Source organism: Gallus gallus, chromosome 4, assembly GCF_016699485.2.
Source record: "Gallus gallus isolate bGalGal1 chromosome 4, bGalGal1.mat.broiler.GRCg7b, whole genome shotgun sequence".
In the NCBI taxonomy this organism is placed as follows: Eukaryota; Metazoa; Chordata; class Aves; order Galliformes; family Phasianidae; genus Gallus; species Gallus gallus.
Window position 1 is genome coordinate 53,353,683 of NC_052535.1, and position 17,049 is coordinate 53,370,731.

Below are 17,049 nucleotides of genomic sequence, written 5' to 3' on the forward strand. Positions count from 1 at the left end.
ATCTGGTGTTAGAGAAAACTTATTTTGTGGACAGGAATTCTCACTGAGCTCTTATTATCCACAGCAGCAGTTGTTGAGCACTGTCCTGTGCACACGGGATTCATCTTCCATATGTGTCAGCAGGATGATGCTGCACATCACTTAATAGTCATATGACAAGTAAAAATGTATTTTCAACACTTTGATGTCTTTTGGCAAGATATCAACATGTTGAGAAGCATGTTTAAAAGTACACACACAAAAAAAAACAACCAACCACTTAACAAAAAGAACATAAATTCACCTTACCTACTAACAGCCAAACAACGTTGGAGTCATGTTCTGTTAAGAAGTCTTCCAACTGCGTGATACTTGGGACAAAGCTATCATTTTTTCTTTGATCCATTGCTAAATTGTTTTTGTACCAGCACCTATAGAACTGAAGAGGAAGAAAAAAAAAAATAGTTCTAAGCACATTACACTGTGGAGAAGAACGCGCCATGTTAACCAGTCCTTGACAGCCTGCTTCACACAAACGTGAATTTGCTTTATTCCTTCAATGGCATCTTTGTGAAATCCTTTCTTCTCCTCTAGAGCAGAAACACAGAGCAGAAGACTGCTGTCTGCTGAAACAGTTCCCAGGCAGGTGCCTACCTAAACCAGATTACAGATCAACAACATCCCAGACTATGCTCTCTAAATTTAGTAGCCTGACTGTCCTTACAGCACATAATAGAAACAAGTTTGTACAACCCTTGTACCGTGGCACTAAGTCAAACAGCAACAGGACATACAAATAAAGCAGGACTGTGTTAAGCATTTAAACATTCTAACAACATACCAAGACAAAGCGCACACTTGATATTCACTCAGTAGAAATTTGCTCAGTAAGACGCTCCTTTCAGAGAGGCAGCAGTTGCAGCTTGTTTCAAGGGAACTGCTCTCAGTCGTGATTTTCTTAATGTCTTGTCTCAGTGCTGCAACCTAACTCCCCAGTAACTCATGGATTTTATACTTACTTTTATACGCAGAACAGCAAGCAGATTATTTGAAAGCAAAAGGATATGCGCTATTTCTTGAAGAGATGAACCACTCTCTAAAGGCTATTTTAGTTCAGATCTCTATTCATGTACTCATGCATTTTATAAACCTATTCCTGATTTTTCTGGGCGACACAGGAGAGAAAAGAAGGCAGTTCCCTGTACCAGCAAAGAAGTCATAGCCCAGGACAACGATTCACAACTTCACTTTTCAGCTCCTGAGCAAATGGAGACCAACCGAAGCATTTGCTCATGTTTGATTGTTTCCTTCAGTAACTGAGCGGGGAAAGCTTCTTTCTTCTATTTCCTTCTATATGTAAGAAAGAAGTACGTGTTTATGTCAGAATATGGAAGCAACAGGTTGTTTATGGGTACAAGCAGAAGCCCAAAGGTTGAAAGGCAGCTGAACTTGATACAAGGCTTTCTTTCCTCACGTGAGCTGCATTAAGCCAACATCTAATTCAGAAAAGCAACAAGTTTGACCACCTGTCCTGCAGAAGTATCAAAGAAGTACAGCTACCTCCTCTGAGAAGCAGAGGCCATACAGACCTCTGACCATGTATCCTCTCCCTAGGCAAGTACATACGCAACCACATGCGTACGCAAAAATCCAGGTGGGGATGAAGACCAATCCAGCACAGGACTGCACTGAAGTATCAGTACTCAACACAGCTCTGCCTACAGCTCAAGGCAGCTGCCATTCGGCATCCTACAGACGCTGCACTGTGCACTTGGCCTGCGGCACAGATCCTGCATCCCTGAAGGAAATAAAGACTCGAGGCTGCACTCCCAGCCTTCCCATATAATCAAGAGTGACCAAAACTTTCCACAGCCCATTAATCCAGCATGCCCACTAATTCCCTTGCTTCACAATGGATTTGCATTAGTCACTGTAAAAACTGACTACACAGCGTTGCTGTTACACAGAGCGTAGAAAACCAGTCCTGATCTTACGCCTTTATTCGAGCCACCCATAAATCACCTCACAACTGGGTTATATTAATTAAGCATGATTAACAGGGAGTAGCTCAACTCAATAGCATTTGTAATCACACGGCAGTATTTTTCTTGCATTAGTTTCATTTGAAGTTTTCTCCCTTGGACATAAGCTGTCAAACCTTCTTACAGAGAAATAATTCTTCCTTTTTTTAAACACCCTCCAGCTCCTGGCAGCTGCTCTTGCTGTCAGCATTCAGCCTTCCAGAAAGAAAGAATTTATTTCCTGTCTATGTGAAGTCTCCAACACCTTCCATCCAGAGCAAAAGAACATCAGTAGCACATCATCTTTGAAAAAGCAGAAGAACTAATATTTATCCAGTCCTTCCTGTGGTATCCATACCATCTCTCAGTACTGTAATTTGAGAACAAAGCATGGAAGGAGAAGTTGGAAATACTCGCCTTCACCACATTTGTTTCTCTCCTAGTTCTGTAAATACAGTACCTTGGAACTACGACCTGCTGGTGAGGAGCTCTGCAGCGAGGGACCTGGGCACAAGAAAAGACAGGGATCTCCTAGAAGTTGTTCAGCAGAGAGCCAAAAAGATGATGAAGGGCCTGGAGCATCTCCAGTATGAGGAAAGGCCTGGGTCTGTTCAGCCTGGGGAAGAGAAGACTGAGGGAGGATCTGATAAATGTTTATAAATATCTGAAGGGAGGTGGGAGGCAAATGGATGAGGCCCAGCTCTTTCCAGTGGTGCATAGAGACAGGACAAAGAGTAATGCCCTAAAATTTGAACACAGGAAACTCCATACAAACATCCAAAGATCTTCTTTACAGTAAGGGTGACGGAGCACCGGAACAAGTTGTCCAGACAGGTTGTGAAGTCTCCTCTATGGAGATATTCAAGACCCATCTGGACATCCACCTGTGGGACCTACTGTAGGGTACGTGGTTTTGCAGGGGAGTTGGACTCGATGATCTCTTAAGGTGTCTTCCAACCCCTGAGATTTTGTGATGCGAGTCTATGGTGTGAAGTAAAGAACACGTACAGCCCCAGTAACAAGCAATAGCAATTTGCTCGCTATGTCTTCTAATAAGAGGAAACAGAACAGGGAGGAAAGAACATGAAAATAATAACCAAAAACATACTGCAAAAAAGAAATTCCACCACCAGACACTGCTGACAGGAATGGTGACAAAGAAGCTACTAACTTAGCTCCCTTACAAACAGGGGTAAGCAGAATGACTCACAAACATTTCTAAAACAGAAGCCCTTGTTTTAGAAGAGCCATTACAATGGCTAATTAAATCACATAATCGTACTGTGATTTGTTGTAAGACATTCACAATACCTTAATGAAAACCCCATCATAGTAGAGGATGCTCTGCAGGCTGCCTGTAGGAGCCTTGGGTCTGTGAATGGCAGAACTGGAGAAACTGATGAACACACTGCAGTATGGAGGAAAGAAACCTTTTTTTACCTCCCTTACTTTCAAAAAATAACCAAATTCTACTCTTGCGATCAAGACCACAGTAGAAGCACTGCCAAATAATAAGGACCATCTGAACATACAACACTAAGCCCCCAAGAATTTTTGAGAAATTACCATTGAAATTCCTAGCAATTCAGGAAATCACACGTTTCCTAAAATACCTCCAAAGAAACAAAGCCAACAATACATGACAGAGAGACAGGATACTCAAAATGGTTATGGCCCTAAGATTGTAGCAAGACAAGTCAGGGACTGGAAGCCATGGGATCTTGATATTACCATTCAGAGCCCAAGTTCATCATTTTTTGTCATCACTATCCCAACCATAAGCTGGATATCCTTGGAAGTTTTCTAGATAACGTTTGCAATTCACACACAGCTAAACCCAGTAATCCCCTGTCAGACATCAGTTGCAAGTTTTGGAGCTGCACACTGATGCTTTACCACACTGACTTCATCCGAGGCCCTTGAGGAGGGAGCAGCATGGTGGTGGAAGTGCTGGTGTCCAGAACAAGCAGCACTGCACTGGATGCATATGGATGTCGGGGCACAGGTGCTCATTTCAATTACAAAGCAATTTCACCTATGTGAATTAGCTTAACACATCCTTGCGCACTTATATGGCAAAGGAGGACAGACAGGCGGGATGAGGACCACCAGCAGCATCAAGGGGATGTGTGCAGTCTTCTGAGCATACATAGTAGCCACTCTCAGTGTTCAGCTGTTACACACATTCTTAAGGCCAAAGTCACTTTGCAGTGCAACAAGAGTGCAACCCAACTGCTGCACTTTGCAGGAGCACTGACTAATACCTTGGTGTACCTGTAGTTTAAGTGTGAACTGCTAGGGCACTATTACGCAGGAGCAGTGTGCTCTCCTGAGCTCTGGGAGGCATGAGGCTGGCTGGGAAGTGACCCGTACAGCCTGCCAGCACCAGGCAGAATACAGCAGCAAGGATGAGAGACCCAGAAATACACATGCACCTCTTCTGCGTTTATTTACAGCATTTTAGCAAGGTTTCCACTCTCTTGTGATAATGCTCTCAGTAAACAAAGAACATGCTCCAGAACCACAACGACATACTTTTTTTATTTAAACACAACCTTACTATTCAGTACATCACTTGTGGCTTTCGTGACTGCATGCCATGTTAACACATACAAAAAGTTTATTCAGTTCCTCCTCAGAGGACGAAAGGAGAAGAGGCAGAGTCTGGGGGCACCCAAGTGGAAGAATCACAGTACTCATCGTCACAACAGTCCTTTATAGTGTCGTGCAGTCATCTGCCCACAGATCAGATGTATAAACATGGGCAGACAGAAGGCCAAAGTTTTGTTCGAGATGGCACACTGGAACACTGGGGCGTGCTTACCAGGTGCGTGTTTAAATGCAGCTGCAGATGTGAGGCTTCCCTGTTATTCTAGACCTGCTTCTCCTGCTCAGAAGGGTATTATTTATAGGAGAAACATGCACATAATAGACTTAAAAAAAAAATTAATTACTTAAGTCACAACTTACTCAATTTTTCTCGGTACTAAAAAGATGTAAGTGAAGAAAATGAGGTAAGTAATCTTGCAGTCCTGAGGGGATGCACCTCATTTCCAGCCTGCATCCAGTATTCCAAACCTCATCACACTTCCATGGCAAACACGTTGTTCCTAAGAAGCCAATCACTCAAAAGCAGCCACAACAACTATCTATAAACACACTTTAATTACCCCAAATCAGTAAACTAGATTAACCACAGCCTGACATACTAACACTTAACCCCAAGACAAACCTCTGCTTGAACAACGTCATAAGAAAAAAGGTACAGAAAACACGCATGTATAAGAATTGACTCCCAAAAAGTGAGACAGAAACCCACCCAAAAGCTGGACAGGTAAGGCAAAAAAACACACAAAAAAAGCAGCCCAAATCCAACAGCTTTGATACCCAGATCCCTTATCACACCCTGACTTCACCCCGGCAAGAACACCACCAAAACCCTTATTATTGCTAAAATTTGTGGGGGAAATGAAAAAGGAATTTAAATTCACCATGGGTATTTGTGTACGTTTTCATAAAACTTAAGTGCTTACTGACTATTTGTTAACTGGAAAGAAAAGCAAAGTCTGGTTTCTAAAATAAGGTGCACATTTGCTTCCTCATTATTAAAAGTTAATTTCCACTCTGAGGACTCTCAATTTCAACAACATTTGCTAGAAGGTGGAGTCACAATTGCACTCAGGACACCAGGATGAACAACAGGAGGTAAATCTTGCTTGTCTAAATGAATGTATTTAGACAATATGCATGGATGCTTCATATCTGTAGTAAATGGTTCCTTAAACAAAAGCAAAGAAAAGGCATTTTTGTGTCCTATGCATTCATCACTTTCTCTAAAAGGGTCTCCAGGAATACCAGGTACAAAACGAGCACTTGGAATAACTGAGCGATGTCAGAAAGAAGACCTGCAAATATAAACAGAACTCTGGTGAACTTGCCACAGAGGGTACAGCGATGCTGCCAACACCTGGATGCACTTGGGTACGTCTCACAGAATGCAGAGCTGCCAACCTTGGCTCTCTCCAAACATTCCAGCTGAGTCCAGTGACTTCCCACTAGTCCCCAGCCAGCCCTGGAAGCTCAGCTGTCCAGAACCAGCAAGTATAGTAAAGAGGAAGGAAGAGAAGTAAAGTTGCTGGAGTGTTTGAACTAATGAGCAGTAAACTGTGAACAAGCTGCACTACAGCCTCAAACAGAAACAGGTGACACACTTAATCAGACTGCTGTGTGGATGGTACCAGCTATACCCCATTCACATCACAGTAGCCCACACTAGTAAATATGTTCACTTAAGAAATGCATTAAATCAGACTTGAAGGGCTCTAAGATATAAAAATCATTCTTACAGCAGTCTGCCTGATGAGATTTGCTTTATCTAGAAGAGAACTAGCAACTGCCAAAGAAGCATATACATTAAATATTAAATATATAAATCATATAAAATTAAATATTAACCCTCTGCCCTTAAAAAAAAACAAACAGCAAAGAAACAGAAGTACAGATTTTCTTCTTATTATTTATTTTAAAGTACAGGACATCTGTTATAGTACATGAGAAATTAAAGAAATTCCTGCTGTGGCCATCAACAGATAATACTCCTTCCATCACCCAACTGCTGGTCCAGCAGTGCCCAACTGAACTCTGCATGACCTTTCATTTACTTTATTTTGAGGGGTGGGAGGGAAATTGTCTAAGCACGCCTCCCAAACTTCCTCATGGGAGAGTTGTTTGGCCGCTAATGTTGGCAGCTTCTGGTGTTTAAAAGGAAAAAAAAACAAAACAAAACCACAAGGGAACATAAGGCCTGTGTACTTCTGGTGTTAGAAGAAGTTCCCTTATGTATACTCTATTTAGAAAAAAAAAAAATACCTTTTTTGATGCAGTCTCAAAAGAAAGACTGACTTCTTGTCTTCCTCTTTTTTAGGTTTGCACAACAGCACTGTACCTCTGTACCTCTGAAATATTCCACGAAACTGCTTCTTATGTATTTTTCCCAAAGCATTTCCTCTAAGTCTCTCCTCTGACACACTGTCAGATTACGGGGAAAAAGGGAGTTGTCTGCTAGAAATCAAAACTGAAAATGAATCTTATTACCACCCATCCCATCATCCTTCTGTGAGCTAAAAGTGGATGTTCAGTAGCATCTGTGCCAGCCTGAATCCAACCCAAATACTTTGGCACAGCAACAAGTGCTATAAGAAGTTATAGAAAAAGATCAGTTGGTAGGAGAAGGCAGCATCTCAGCAGAGGACAACTCCACAGCTGCCCATGAAAAGAATGGTCAACTCTTAGCTTATTTCCCTAGCGACACAATTATGTAAAGGGACAGTTACCCAAGAGCAGCTGACGCACACCCCACGTGCCAGAGTTTTCCAACAGCTTACCCAAAAAGAGTGCTCTCCTTCAACACAGAGACATCAGGTCAGAAAGCACCACGATCACCCAATCTAACCATCAACCCACCCCCTTCATGCCCTCTAACCATGTCCCTCAGTGTCACATCTCCACGTTCCTCGAACACCCCCAGGGACGGTGACCCCCCCACCTCCTTGGGCAGCCTGTGCATTGCCACTCTTCCTGGGAAGAAATTTTTCCTAATACACAACCTGAACTTCCCCTGGCACAACTTAAGGCCGCTCCCTCTAACCTTATCGTTAGTTACACACGAGAAGAGGCCGACCCTCACCTCTCCACAACCTCCCTCCAGGTGGTTGTAGAGTCACAGGGTCTCTCCTGAGCCTTCTCTTCTCCAGATCAAAGAAATCCAGTTCTCCTGGGTGCCTCCCATAAGACGCGTGCTCCAGCATGGCACACAAAAGGACGAAGGCTTCCCACAGAGAAGTGTTTGACACACGCAAACTCAGCCAACCCGACACTGCTCACCAAGACCAAAAACCACACTTGCATTGATGTGTCCCCAAACACACCTGCATGGCACACGCACAGGCCGCACCCTGAGCCAAGAGTCTGTTTGGAGCCCACTGTCAAAGCGGGACTTCAAACCCCACTGCTGCCCAGTTATCTGAATATCCTCTTCGCGTGATTTCGGGAACGACAGGAGTGCACCTTCCTGCTCTCCCCGTGCTTCCCAGTGGCAAACACTTCTGGCCCAACTGGTCACTGCACGCAGAGACGGGGAAAAAAACACGCAACTATAACTTGTGTGGCACTCACAGCTCCTTTGGGCAGCCCGCCCCACTGCCCCCTCCCGCCCCGCTCCCGCCACCGCCCCGCAACGCAGCACAGAGGACGGCCCAGCCCGGGGCACCACCGGCACCGCCACCCTGCTGGGGCTGAGGCCGAGACCGTGGCGCTACCGCAACCCCCTCGACGCCCCTCAGCGACGCCCCGCACTTACGCCATCGCCCTCCGCGGCGGCTCCACTAGGAACCCGGAAGCGGCGGCGACAGTCCGGGCCGTACCTCACCTAACGGCGGACACCGGCCCGGCCCGGCCCGGCCCGCCCACCGCACCGCCCGCCCGCGGCCAATCGCCTAGCGCCGCCGGCTAGCGGGGCCAATAGCAGAACGGCGGCTCACGGAGGGGGCGGGAAGAAAGGGCGCTCCACCGCCAATCGCAAGAGGCGGGCCGCGGCGTGCGTGAGTGTGTAAGGGCAAAGCGCCTCGCCTCTTCCCTGTGGGGGGGCGTGTTGCGCATGCGCGATTCGGCGCGCGTCTGGTGGGCGGGGATAAGGCTGTGAGGGGGAGGTCTCGCATGTGGTAACGCCGCCAGCGGCGTGAGCCGGCCCGGCTCTTGTGGGCCCTGGTGTTTGTGTGCCTGTCCCCGGCCTGGACTGCCCGCCGGACTAGCCTTACCTTATGTGTTCGCCTCTCTGTTTTCTCACCGCGCTCCTATCACGCTGCACATGGCAAGAAAAATATTGTTTGCTTGCCTCTGGTTCTTATCACCCAGGTCACCTTCCCACCTAACTACGCCACTGCCTCGGGGAGCGCTTGGGGCCCCACCAAATGCTTTGACCCCATGGGGCCTGTGTGCTGCCGGGGAGCCCTGTGGGGTGGCAGCAGCGCCCAGCCCTGAGGAAGGTGGGCCTTGGTGTGGCACGAGGGGAGGAAGGAAAGCTTTGACGTTGATACATTCCTGGCTAGAGAAAAGACAGCACGGAGTTCAGTCGAGGAATAATATTTACCCCTCCACCGCTTTGAACCTATTTGTTTCACACGGGGCACAAATATTTACCTTGTCTGTAAAAGACACTTGCACTTTCTCCTCGGGAAAATATTTTTATGTTTGAAAAGCACAACGTAAATTTATTTTTAAACTCTATTGATTACAGGACAGAACGTGTCCCAGAACAACCAAAATACAGTGGAGAGGGAAACTGCTTTTGTTCTTAGGGTCACAACACCATTTAAAATTACCAGGATCAGAAGAGCCAGGATTGCCGAATTGCTGGGCCTTAATACAGCTCCAGTGGTGGGGAGGAAAAGCAGAGTCTTAGAGTCTACTTGTGGAACATAAAATCAAGAACAGAAGGCATTCTGTGCACTGTTTTTATATAAAGGCCAGCTTAAGTCCAACATGCCACTGTCTTATTTCATGTTCAGATTTGCTTATCTCAGAGTTCAAAGTTCAGCTCCTTCCACTTTCACACCGAAGGGTGGATGCTTCTCTGCCAGCATCATCCAGCCCTGCCCAAATAAACCTGGTCTTCACGCGCTTTTGCCAAAGCCTGAGGCTGTGTGTGCTCAAACTGCAGCTGGTTGTGATGGAGCTCTGGGTGCTGGGCTCTTTTGCACGTGGGCGTGATGTGGAGCAGAGCTGATGGCTGTCCTATTTTAGCACTGACATGAGGTTTGTGGATTCTCACAGAACCCCTGCCTGATTGCCTGCTGCTCCCTTGAAGATTGTATTTTTTTGGATGTTTGTCTGTGTTGCTGATTTCCATCACCAGTTTCATTCCTTCCATTACCTCCCATGACCTTTTGGGGGAGTGTCCACAAATCAGCTCGCAATACTTTCCTGCGGCTTCCTTTTTCTTCTCTTTCTTCTGCAAGGATTTTTCCCTTCATTTTCTTCCCAGTAAGAAATGACCGTGAATTGCTTCTTTCAACTTTTACTTCCATATGCTGAAGCTAAATGATGAAATATATCTGACATTTGGAATTTATTTGTAGAAATTACTTCCGAAAGGGTACGCAGATGATTAAAGCTTCAAGATACGTTACCCACATGAACAACAACTCTCAGATTGGAGTTGATTGATTGCCTTTGCCTTTTACAATCCAGTCAATGATTCACATCTGAAGCACAAGAGAGCTTTTCCTGACACGTTCAGCCATTCACAAGGTGTCTTGAAGCTAACAGGTGAAATACAATGTCCTGTAATATGATTAGACTCCTAAGAAGTAGTATAACAAGATGATTGTCTTATCTAGACTCAAAATTCATAGAAGGGAGCAAGGTCAGGGGTTTCTTTCACCACATCCTCTACGTCCTCTCTGGGTTGTACCAGAGTCCCACTCACACTGTTGGGAAAACAGGCAGCTCATGATGGATGGCATTATGTGCACACACACAGCACCATCAGCCCCAGCTGGAATGTTGTCCCTGGGGAAGAGCTTTTCAAGCTTGCCCAGATTTTTTTCATGATCTAGAATCATTCATGCTTAATTCTTTGCAGTGTATGATGTTACATCTCCAATTATCAACCTGGGAAATGAAAAGAGATTTTATAAATGTTATTTCACCATATAACCTTCAAGTTGAGGAAAATTATAACGCTGTCCTCTACCTTTATTCTAAATGAGGTGGCATTCCTGTTTGCCTCAGGGGGTTTATTTTTATGCAGTGCTTATTTTTATCCAAGGTTTTTTTGTTTGTCTGTTTTGTTGCTGTTGCTGCTTCGCTTTTTTTTTTGTTTTGTTTTAGGGGATTTTTGGAAAGAGGAGCAGTCGAGTGAAAGCACCTTCTTTAAATTGTTTTTTATCTCTTCTGTTTTGCAGCCAGAGACACCTCTCTGAACACTGTACTAAAAGCTCCCATGTCTACTAATTTATATGTTTTATCCTTGGTTAATGTGTTCCAAGGTTCAAAGTCAAGCTAATTTTGAGGTTGCCAGAATTTATTCAAAACTGGAAGCTTCTGGGCGCATGAAACTATTTAACAAAAACAAAAATGTGACTAGAAACTTTCATTCTCATTTCTTGGATTGCAGTTTACCTTTATAAGGCAGCAGGATACTACTGCAGTTTCCAGGGGATGCGGGCATTCACTGCTCCAGCTGACAGGACCTTGAAACTCCCAAAAGCATCAGGGGGTTGCAAAAGTCTCCTGCCAGCAGGGTAAGGAGGATCGCACGTCTGCAGTCAAGGAGCTAGAAGCTGATTCGTTGTCATCAGTTGCTTTAGGAGACAATTCCTTTAATCAGGAAACTGTAAGGAACCTTCATGTGATCAGAATGAATAGCTTTTGTCAGACAATCCTTTTGCACGGAGCTCTCTAACAATATGGTTGGGAAATTGTTTTCTCGATGCTGTGCTCAACAGCACAGGAGGCTGCCAAAGTGCAAATGCAAACTTCTCACAGCTTAGGCTTCACTCACCTGGACCAAGAACAGCAGGGAAAAAGCAGGAGCTGTGCTTCATGGAACTGCCTTCTGTCTCCAGTTGTGCCTCATTGAGCGCTTTGAAGAGAATAGAGCAGTGAGCCTACAAATGGAAGTACTGCTTGGTTTACGCATTCTCTAAATGACATCAGTGTTTACTATAAGAGTTCATTCCAACTGCATTCAAAACAAACACTGAGTTTAGGCATAAGTATATGAAAATAAACATCCTATTCCTTCATCCAAAATATCTGCAGAAGCTTTCTAGAGTATGAGTCAAAAGTCAGCAGTTAGTGGCCCAGAAACACCCTTGCTTTAGCTTAGTGGTAAAATCTTAAGTGCTTTAGTTCTTTTCATCTGAGGACAAAATCACAGGCAGTCCTTCCAAAAACAAACACAAATTAATCATTTTTATTAGGTATATAATTTGCCAGAGCTGGAAGTTGCTTGTTAGCAATTACAGAATTAATTTATTTCGTACTTGACCTTGAGTGCTCACAGGATCTTCTTTTTCTTGCAGAGCAGCTTCCTCTAAGTAGCTTCAGTGAAGGCTGTCTGTCCTTTAATGGAAGTTGCTTATGTCCTGTTGTACCGAAAAACTGATTTTGAAACAGATTCCCTCTGAGCTGGAAGAAATCCTCCACTCTGTGCAAAGAGTTCACATCAGATCTGTGATCTGACTTGGATATAGGACACACAGAGAAGGACTGAGTTATTATTCAGTAAATCCCTAATTGAGATCTGTACCAAAATATTTACCTTACTTAAAGAATACGCTGTCATATTCCCCTACACTAAATGATGTAGTTATTTATTTAGACACAAATCATTTATTTAGACACAGATAAGAAAATTTGTATTTTTGTGACAGGTGCCGTTTAGTAAAATTTACAGAAAAAATCTCATGCATCCCATTCAGGCCTCTCTCATGAAGATTATTCTGTGAGGAAACAGGCGTCAAGCCCTATACAAATGAACACTGATTTCAGCAAGTCCAGAAATTAGCCTGCAGAAGTCAGAAGCCTTTACCTGCAAGTTGTTAAAATTCTACCAGAACTGTTTTCAGACAAGATTAGAAATCTTGTATGCATAAGACAGGTGAAAACATGTAAAAAGCTAGTAGTCCTACCACATCCTATCATTTTGTCTTGGCAAGTGAGTGTCCTTATGCTGCACCTTGTACACATTTCCACAATATCCTTCACGGGTCATTTTGAAGTCCTTCTTCCTCAGCTTTCTTCCACATCACTCACTAGATGTGCACTCAGGAAGCCTAATGGTGCTTCAGCTTCCTTTCTTGGTATGGATTACAGCTTCCTTACTATTAAGGATATGGCTGCTATTGAGGAAGTCATTGCTGTTACTATGGTCCCTGAGACTTCCTGTGTTTTCCTGCGCTCTATCTTCTGAACACATCAAAAACCTGTGCCCAGCTTTGGGTGTGCACGGGATCCCGCACAGATCCTGTGCCTCCTCCCTGCCCCCTGCTGTGTCTGTGAGCATCACCACGTGCACCATGGGTGACATCAGTATCCAGAGCAGTGGGGTTACATCTTCAGCCTTTCTCCTCGTTTTGTTTGTCTATCTGTATTACTGATATAGACTGTGTTTTATTGGGTGTCTGTAACCCTACGAATAAATGTCTGATAGGTAAGTGTACGCAGTTATTTCCTTCAGTGTTCATATATCACAGCTCTACAATGTCACATTATTATCCACACGTTCCTACTTTGAACATAAAAAGTGTTCTACAAAGTAGAAGATGCATCAGAGGCAAATTATGGCTGGGTCTCAAATGTGCTCTAGAATAGAGATTATTGATTGTTCCGTTTTCAGATCCCAGAGGCACACCACAACCAATATACCCAAAAGAAGGCAGAGCTCAAGTCCCAAACCTCTTCTAGCAGAAAAGCACCTGGCTTGCTGTCCACAGAACTCCAGCTGCAGATGCTGAGGAGACCTGACTCCCAGCAGCGCAGAAGGAAGCATAGCAATCAGCCCTTGCTATGAAGGGGCCAAATGCAAAGAATGCAAAGAAAGGAGGAAAGAGAGGAATCTGTTACATAAGAGAGAAAGGGCTGTCTAAAAAGTTGCCTAGAGTACAGTGGGCAGTGCAGCTGTGTCTTGCTGATTACCTTCTATGGAAACGAATTTCATCAGATTGTAGGTTAGCTTTAGTTGTCCTTTTCTGAATTTCTCTTATTTTTAGTTATTTCTGCTCTCAAAGGAAGTGCATTGTACCAAAACACGCTATTAGAAGGCTTTTTGTGCTACATTTACAGGCAAATTGTATAAGCTTTTTGTCTAAGTAATCTAAAACCTATTTTGAACATATATAATGACAAGCATTCACCAAGTAAAGTTTCTTTTTCAGACTGGAGCTCCCATTACTGGCCCTACTGGTTATCTGGAAGAACGAACTGGCACACAGCAAGTGGGTGGAACACCCTGTTGCCAGAGAAAGAGGTGAAAGCAGAGGCTTTTTAGCGGTTCATGACTATTTTTAACTTCAATTTCCTTTGTAATTATTTCCTTTCCCGGATCCATAAATTTGCAGTAGCCTGTTATATAAATCTCATCTATCCCATGTTTACAAATAATTCTGACTTCGATGCCGTGCCTTTTGCACTTTGGAAATTCCCACAGACTTGAAGTTTAGGTGTACAAAGACATACGCGGGATACCACCCCACATTCATTGCTAGCTCTATTCGATAAGCCTTTTGTAATGGCAAATACCCACCTACTTTTTTTTTTTAACCTCCTCCAGTGTTTTTGTTGGAGAAGCTGCATTACACTCACTGTCTTAATGACTGCTGTGTTCATTCGGAGACTTTGTGGGGGCTCATTCCTTTCATTGCTCAAGAAAAAGGAGTGAGGGAATCCAACAGTGAATTCTCCTTGCACAAATATAATGTGGAGTTTAAGGGGCAATATTCTTGCGCAAATAGGGAGTAATCACATTTAAATGCAGTTTTTAGAGAAATGATTTAGAGGTGAAAGAAGATATACGGAGGAGAAACAATGAAACGTATACTGAAAGAAGGAAGGTATCTGTGTGAGGTCAATAATCACGACACGGAGAACAAGACCAAATGTTTTCAGAATGGTGCTCATTGAGAACCATTTAACATGTACCTGGGCAGCTCTGCAACAAATTACTGTGCAATGTAACATACCCAGGTTGAGTGCTTGAAATACTTACGCCCTGTGAATTCAAGGGCTTTGGAAGTTGCCAAGCTGATTCTCCTACACCTTGTACACCTGTAGGGTCCTCTTTCTAATACCTGGGGCAGCTGTGTTTTTGAGCATTGTGACTGGGGCATGGCAGTGACCATGCTCAGGTAAAACAAGGCCAGCTCCTTTCAGTGCGGGAAGCAACAGTTGTGTAGGCATTTCCGAGGTCTTCTGAGAATCTTCAAGGGTAAAAAGGAAAAATACAGGCAGAACATCGACCAGGCTGTAAGAACAGTAGGCTTCTCCACATGTAAAGGCTGTAGTGTCAGATTGGAATCTTTTATGAACTTCATAGAATCACAGAATGTCCTGAGTCGGGAGGGACCCACAAAGATTGCCAAGTCCAACTCCTGGCTCCACAAAGACCACCCAAAAATCAAACTCTATGTCTGAGAGCATTGTCCAAACACTCCTTCAACTCCATCAGGTCAGGGCTATGCCCACTGCCCTGGGAAGTCTGTTCCATGCCCACTGCCATCAGCGGAGGCAGGGTGCAGACCCTTCATATTCCCCAGGTGAGATACTGTTGACACATTCACAGTGTAATTAGAGCAGATCTCTTTTAGCCTAAGTAGTTCATAAAGCAATACAAATAAATATATTTTTGGTAATAATATGATGAAAACCACACAGTGGTAATATTTAGTAATAATCTGAGTATCACTGCCAACACTCAGCTCACAATTTTAGAGACATTTAGTTATGTGAACTATAACTGGTAAATACTTTACAAAATATATTTACGAGCAATAAGTAATTTATAAGTAAGCAATTTATCACATCGGCTTTTGTTAAACTCTGTAGCATCCCTTCTTGTACCTTGAATGTTTAGTTGTGCTGTTTGCTGTTGAATGAGGCCGGGTTGTTTTTTGCCTTCAGTGAGGATTTTTTGCATTTTGCTGCCTCTGTTTTATTTTTATCACATTCAGCTGGAAAATGCTGGCTCAACTTTTTCTGTTTGCACACCGTGTCTTCTCTGTCCACCTGAAGGCCTTAAGCCATCCTTGGCAACAGCAATCCCCAGCGAGCGTCCCTGAACTGAGGGTGAAAGTTATTTAAACTGCCTGTGTTAAAAAGACAAAACTGATAACAGTTTCTGTGCTCTTTCAAAAGCTGTTATCTCAGATGCCGGATGCTTCTTCTGACAGTGGTGAAAATAGCTTTCCCTCTGTTATGACAGCAGGTTTCAGCTCCGGGTGAAGGGGAATGTCTTCAACCACAGGATAATTCCCCAGTGCTGGAAGGACATAAAACAAAATCCAACAGCAAACTAACTGCATTTATTTGAGAGAGCAAAAGACAGCACAGCTGATCTGCTTGGGTTGGGCTCTGTCCAGCAGCTCGAACGTTCCCACATTTCCAGGTCTCCGAGCCACGCGGCGCGGAAGCAACACATGGACACGGGCCCTGGGGAGGCAGGCAAGTGCTGCCTATATCCTAGCAAAAGGAACCGCACCATTTCCCTTCCAGCCCACCCAGCAGTTTGCCTGCTGCGCAGGGCCAACATGCACAGGAAAGAAGGGTTTTTCTGTAGACTTACCCCACTCCCTGGGATGCAAAGGAAGCTTTATTTCTAAGTAAGGAAAGAGTAACACTTTGGGAACCAGCTATCTCTATGTGCACATGCAGGAAATGTTTATGCATTTTTCCTAGAACTGAACAAAATGTTTTAGGAACACAGCGCAGCGCTGATCCGGAGGGTTTGTGAACTGGGACATCTCTGAGTTTGCTTTCACCTCTGTTTAGGTATCCTTCCTTTTTTGTAAGCATTCTTCAGGAGCACGTGTAAATTCTCACAAACACCTCCACCTCACCGTGCACGGAAATGAAGCAAATTAGTCTTGCCAGAGAGATATTCTTTCTGCTTTAGGTACTGCTGCGTTGTGACAAATGCGACAGCAATGTGACAAACATCAGCATGTTTTCCCTGAGATGCCCAATATGTAGCTAAAGAAACGCAGCCTTTTACTGTTTTGTCAGCCAACAGAACAAATGTAGGCTTTTCAGACAAATGCCAGCACACGCTGCTTTTGCCACAAGTCAAACAATAGTAAAGAACTGTTAGAAAGTCCAAAGATGCATTTCCTAACCTCTGTGCATTTCTGTAGTGAACTTCCCTTGGAGACGCTACCAGAAGGCGAGATGGGCCATGAAGTTTCAGGGAACACTGGGGGATTTCAGATATCTTCTTTGAAGCCTTATTGCAGAATTTACATTTTATTATTATTAAATTTACATCTGCAAGGGA

The 17,049-nt window shown here is 44.1% G+C and overlaps 1 protein-coding gene and 1 long non-coding RNA gene across 15 annotated transcripts in view; both read right to left on the reverse strand.

The window, feature by feature from the left end:
• The window catches only part of KIAA1109 (transmembrane protein KIAA1109 homolog), a 109,280-nt gene extending 100,814 nt beyond the window's left edge, over positions 1-8,466 (reverse strand). For all 13 annotated transcript variants that reach the window (XM_004941216.5, XM_004941213.5, XM_015276377.4 and 10 more), the window contains exons 1-2: positions 8,359-8,466; positions 289-418 (exon numbers count right to left, since the gene is read on the reverse strand). In XM_004941216.5, coding sequence (XP_004941273.2) covers positions 289-385 — 97 coding nt within the window. In that variant the 5' untranslated portion in view covers positions 386-418; positions 8,359-8,466. The remainder of the gene's footprint in view (positions 1-288; positions 419-8,358) is intronic.
• Positions 8,467-9,246: 780 nt separating this feature from the next.
• LOC112532410 lies at positions 9,247-16,209 on the reverse strand. 2 transcript variants are annotated; one of them, XR_005859269.2, is made up of 4 exons: positions 12,047-16,209; positions 11,563-11,643; positions 11,181-11,403; positions 9,247-10,670 (listed from the first exon to the last, which is right to left on the reverse strand). It is a non-coding gene; the product is annotated as an uncharacterized LOC112532410 (long non-coding RNA). The 2 variants fall into 2 exon arrangements; XR_006939124.1 differs by having other exon boundaries at positions 11,181-11,362; positions 11,563-16,209.
• Between the last annotated feature and the right edge of the window lie 840 nt (positions 16,210-17,049).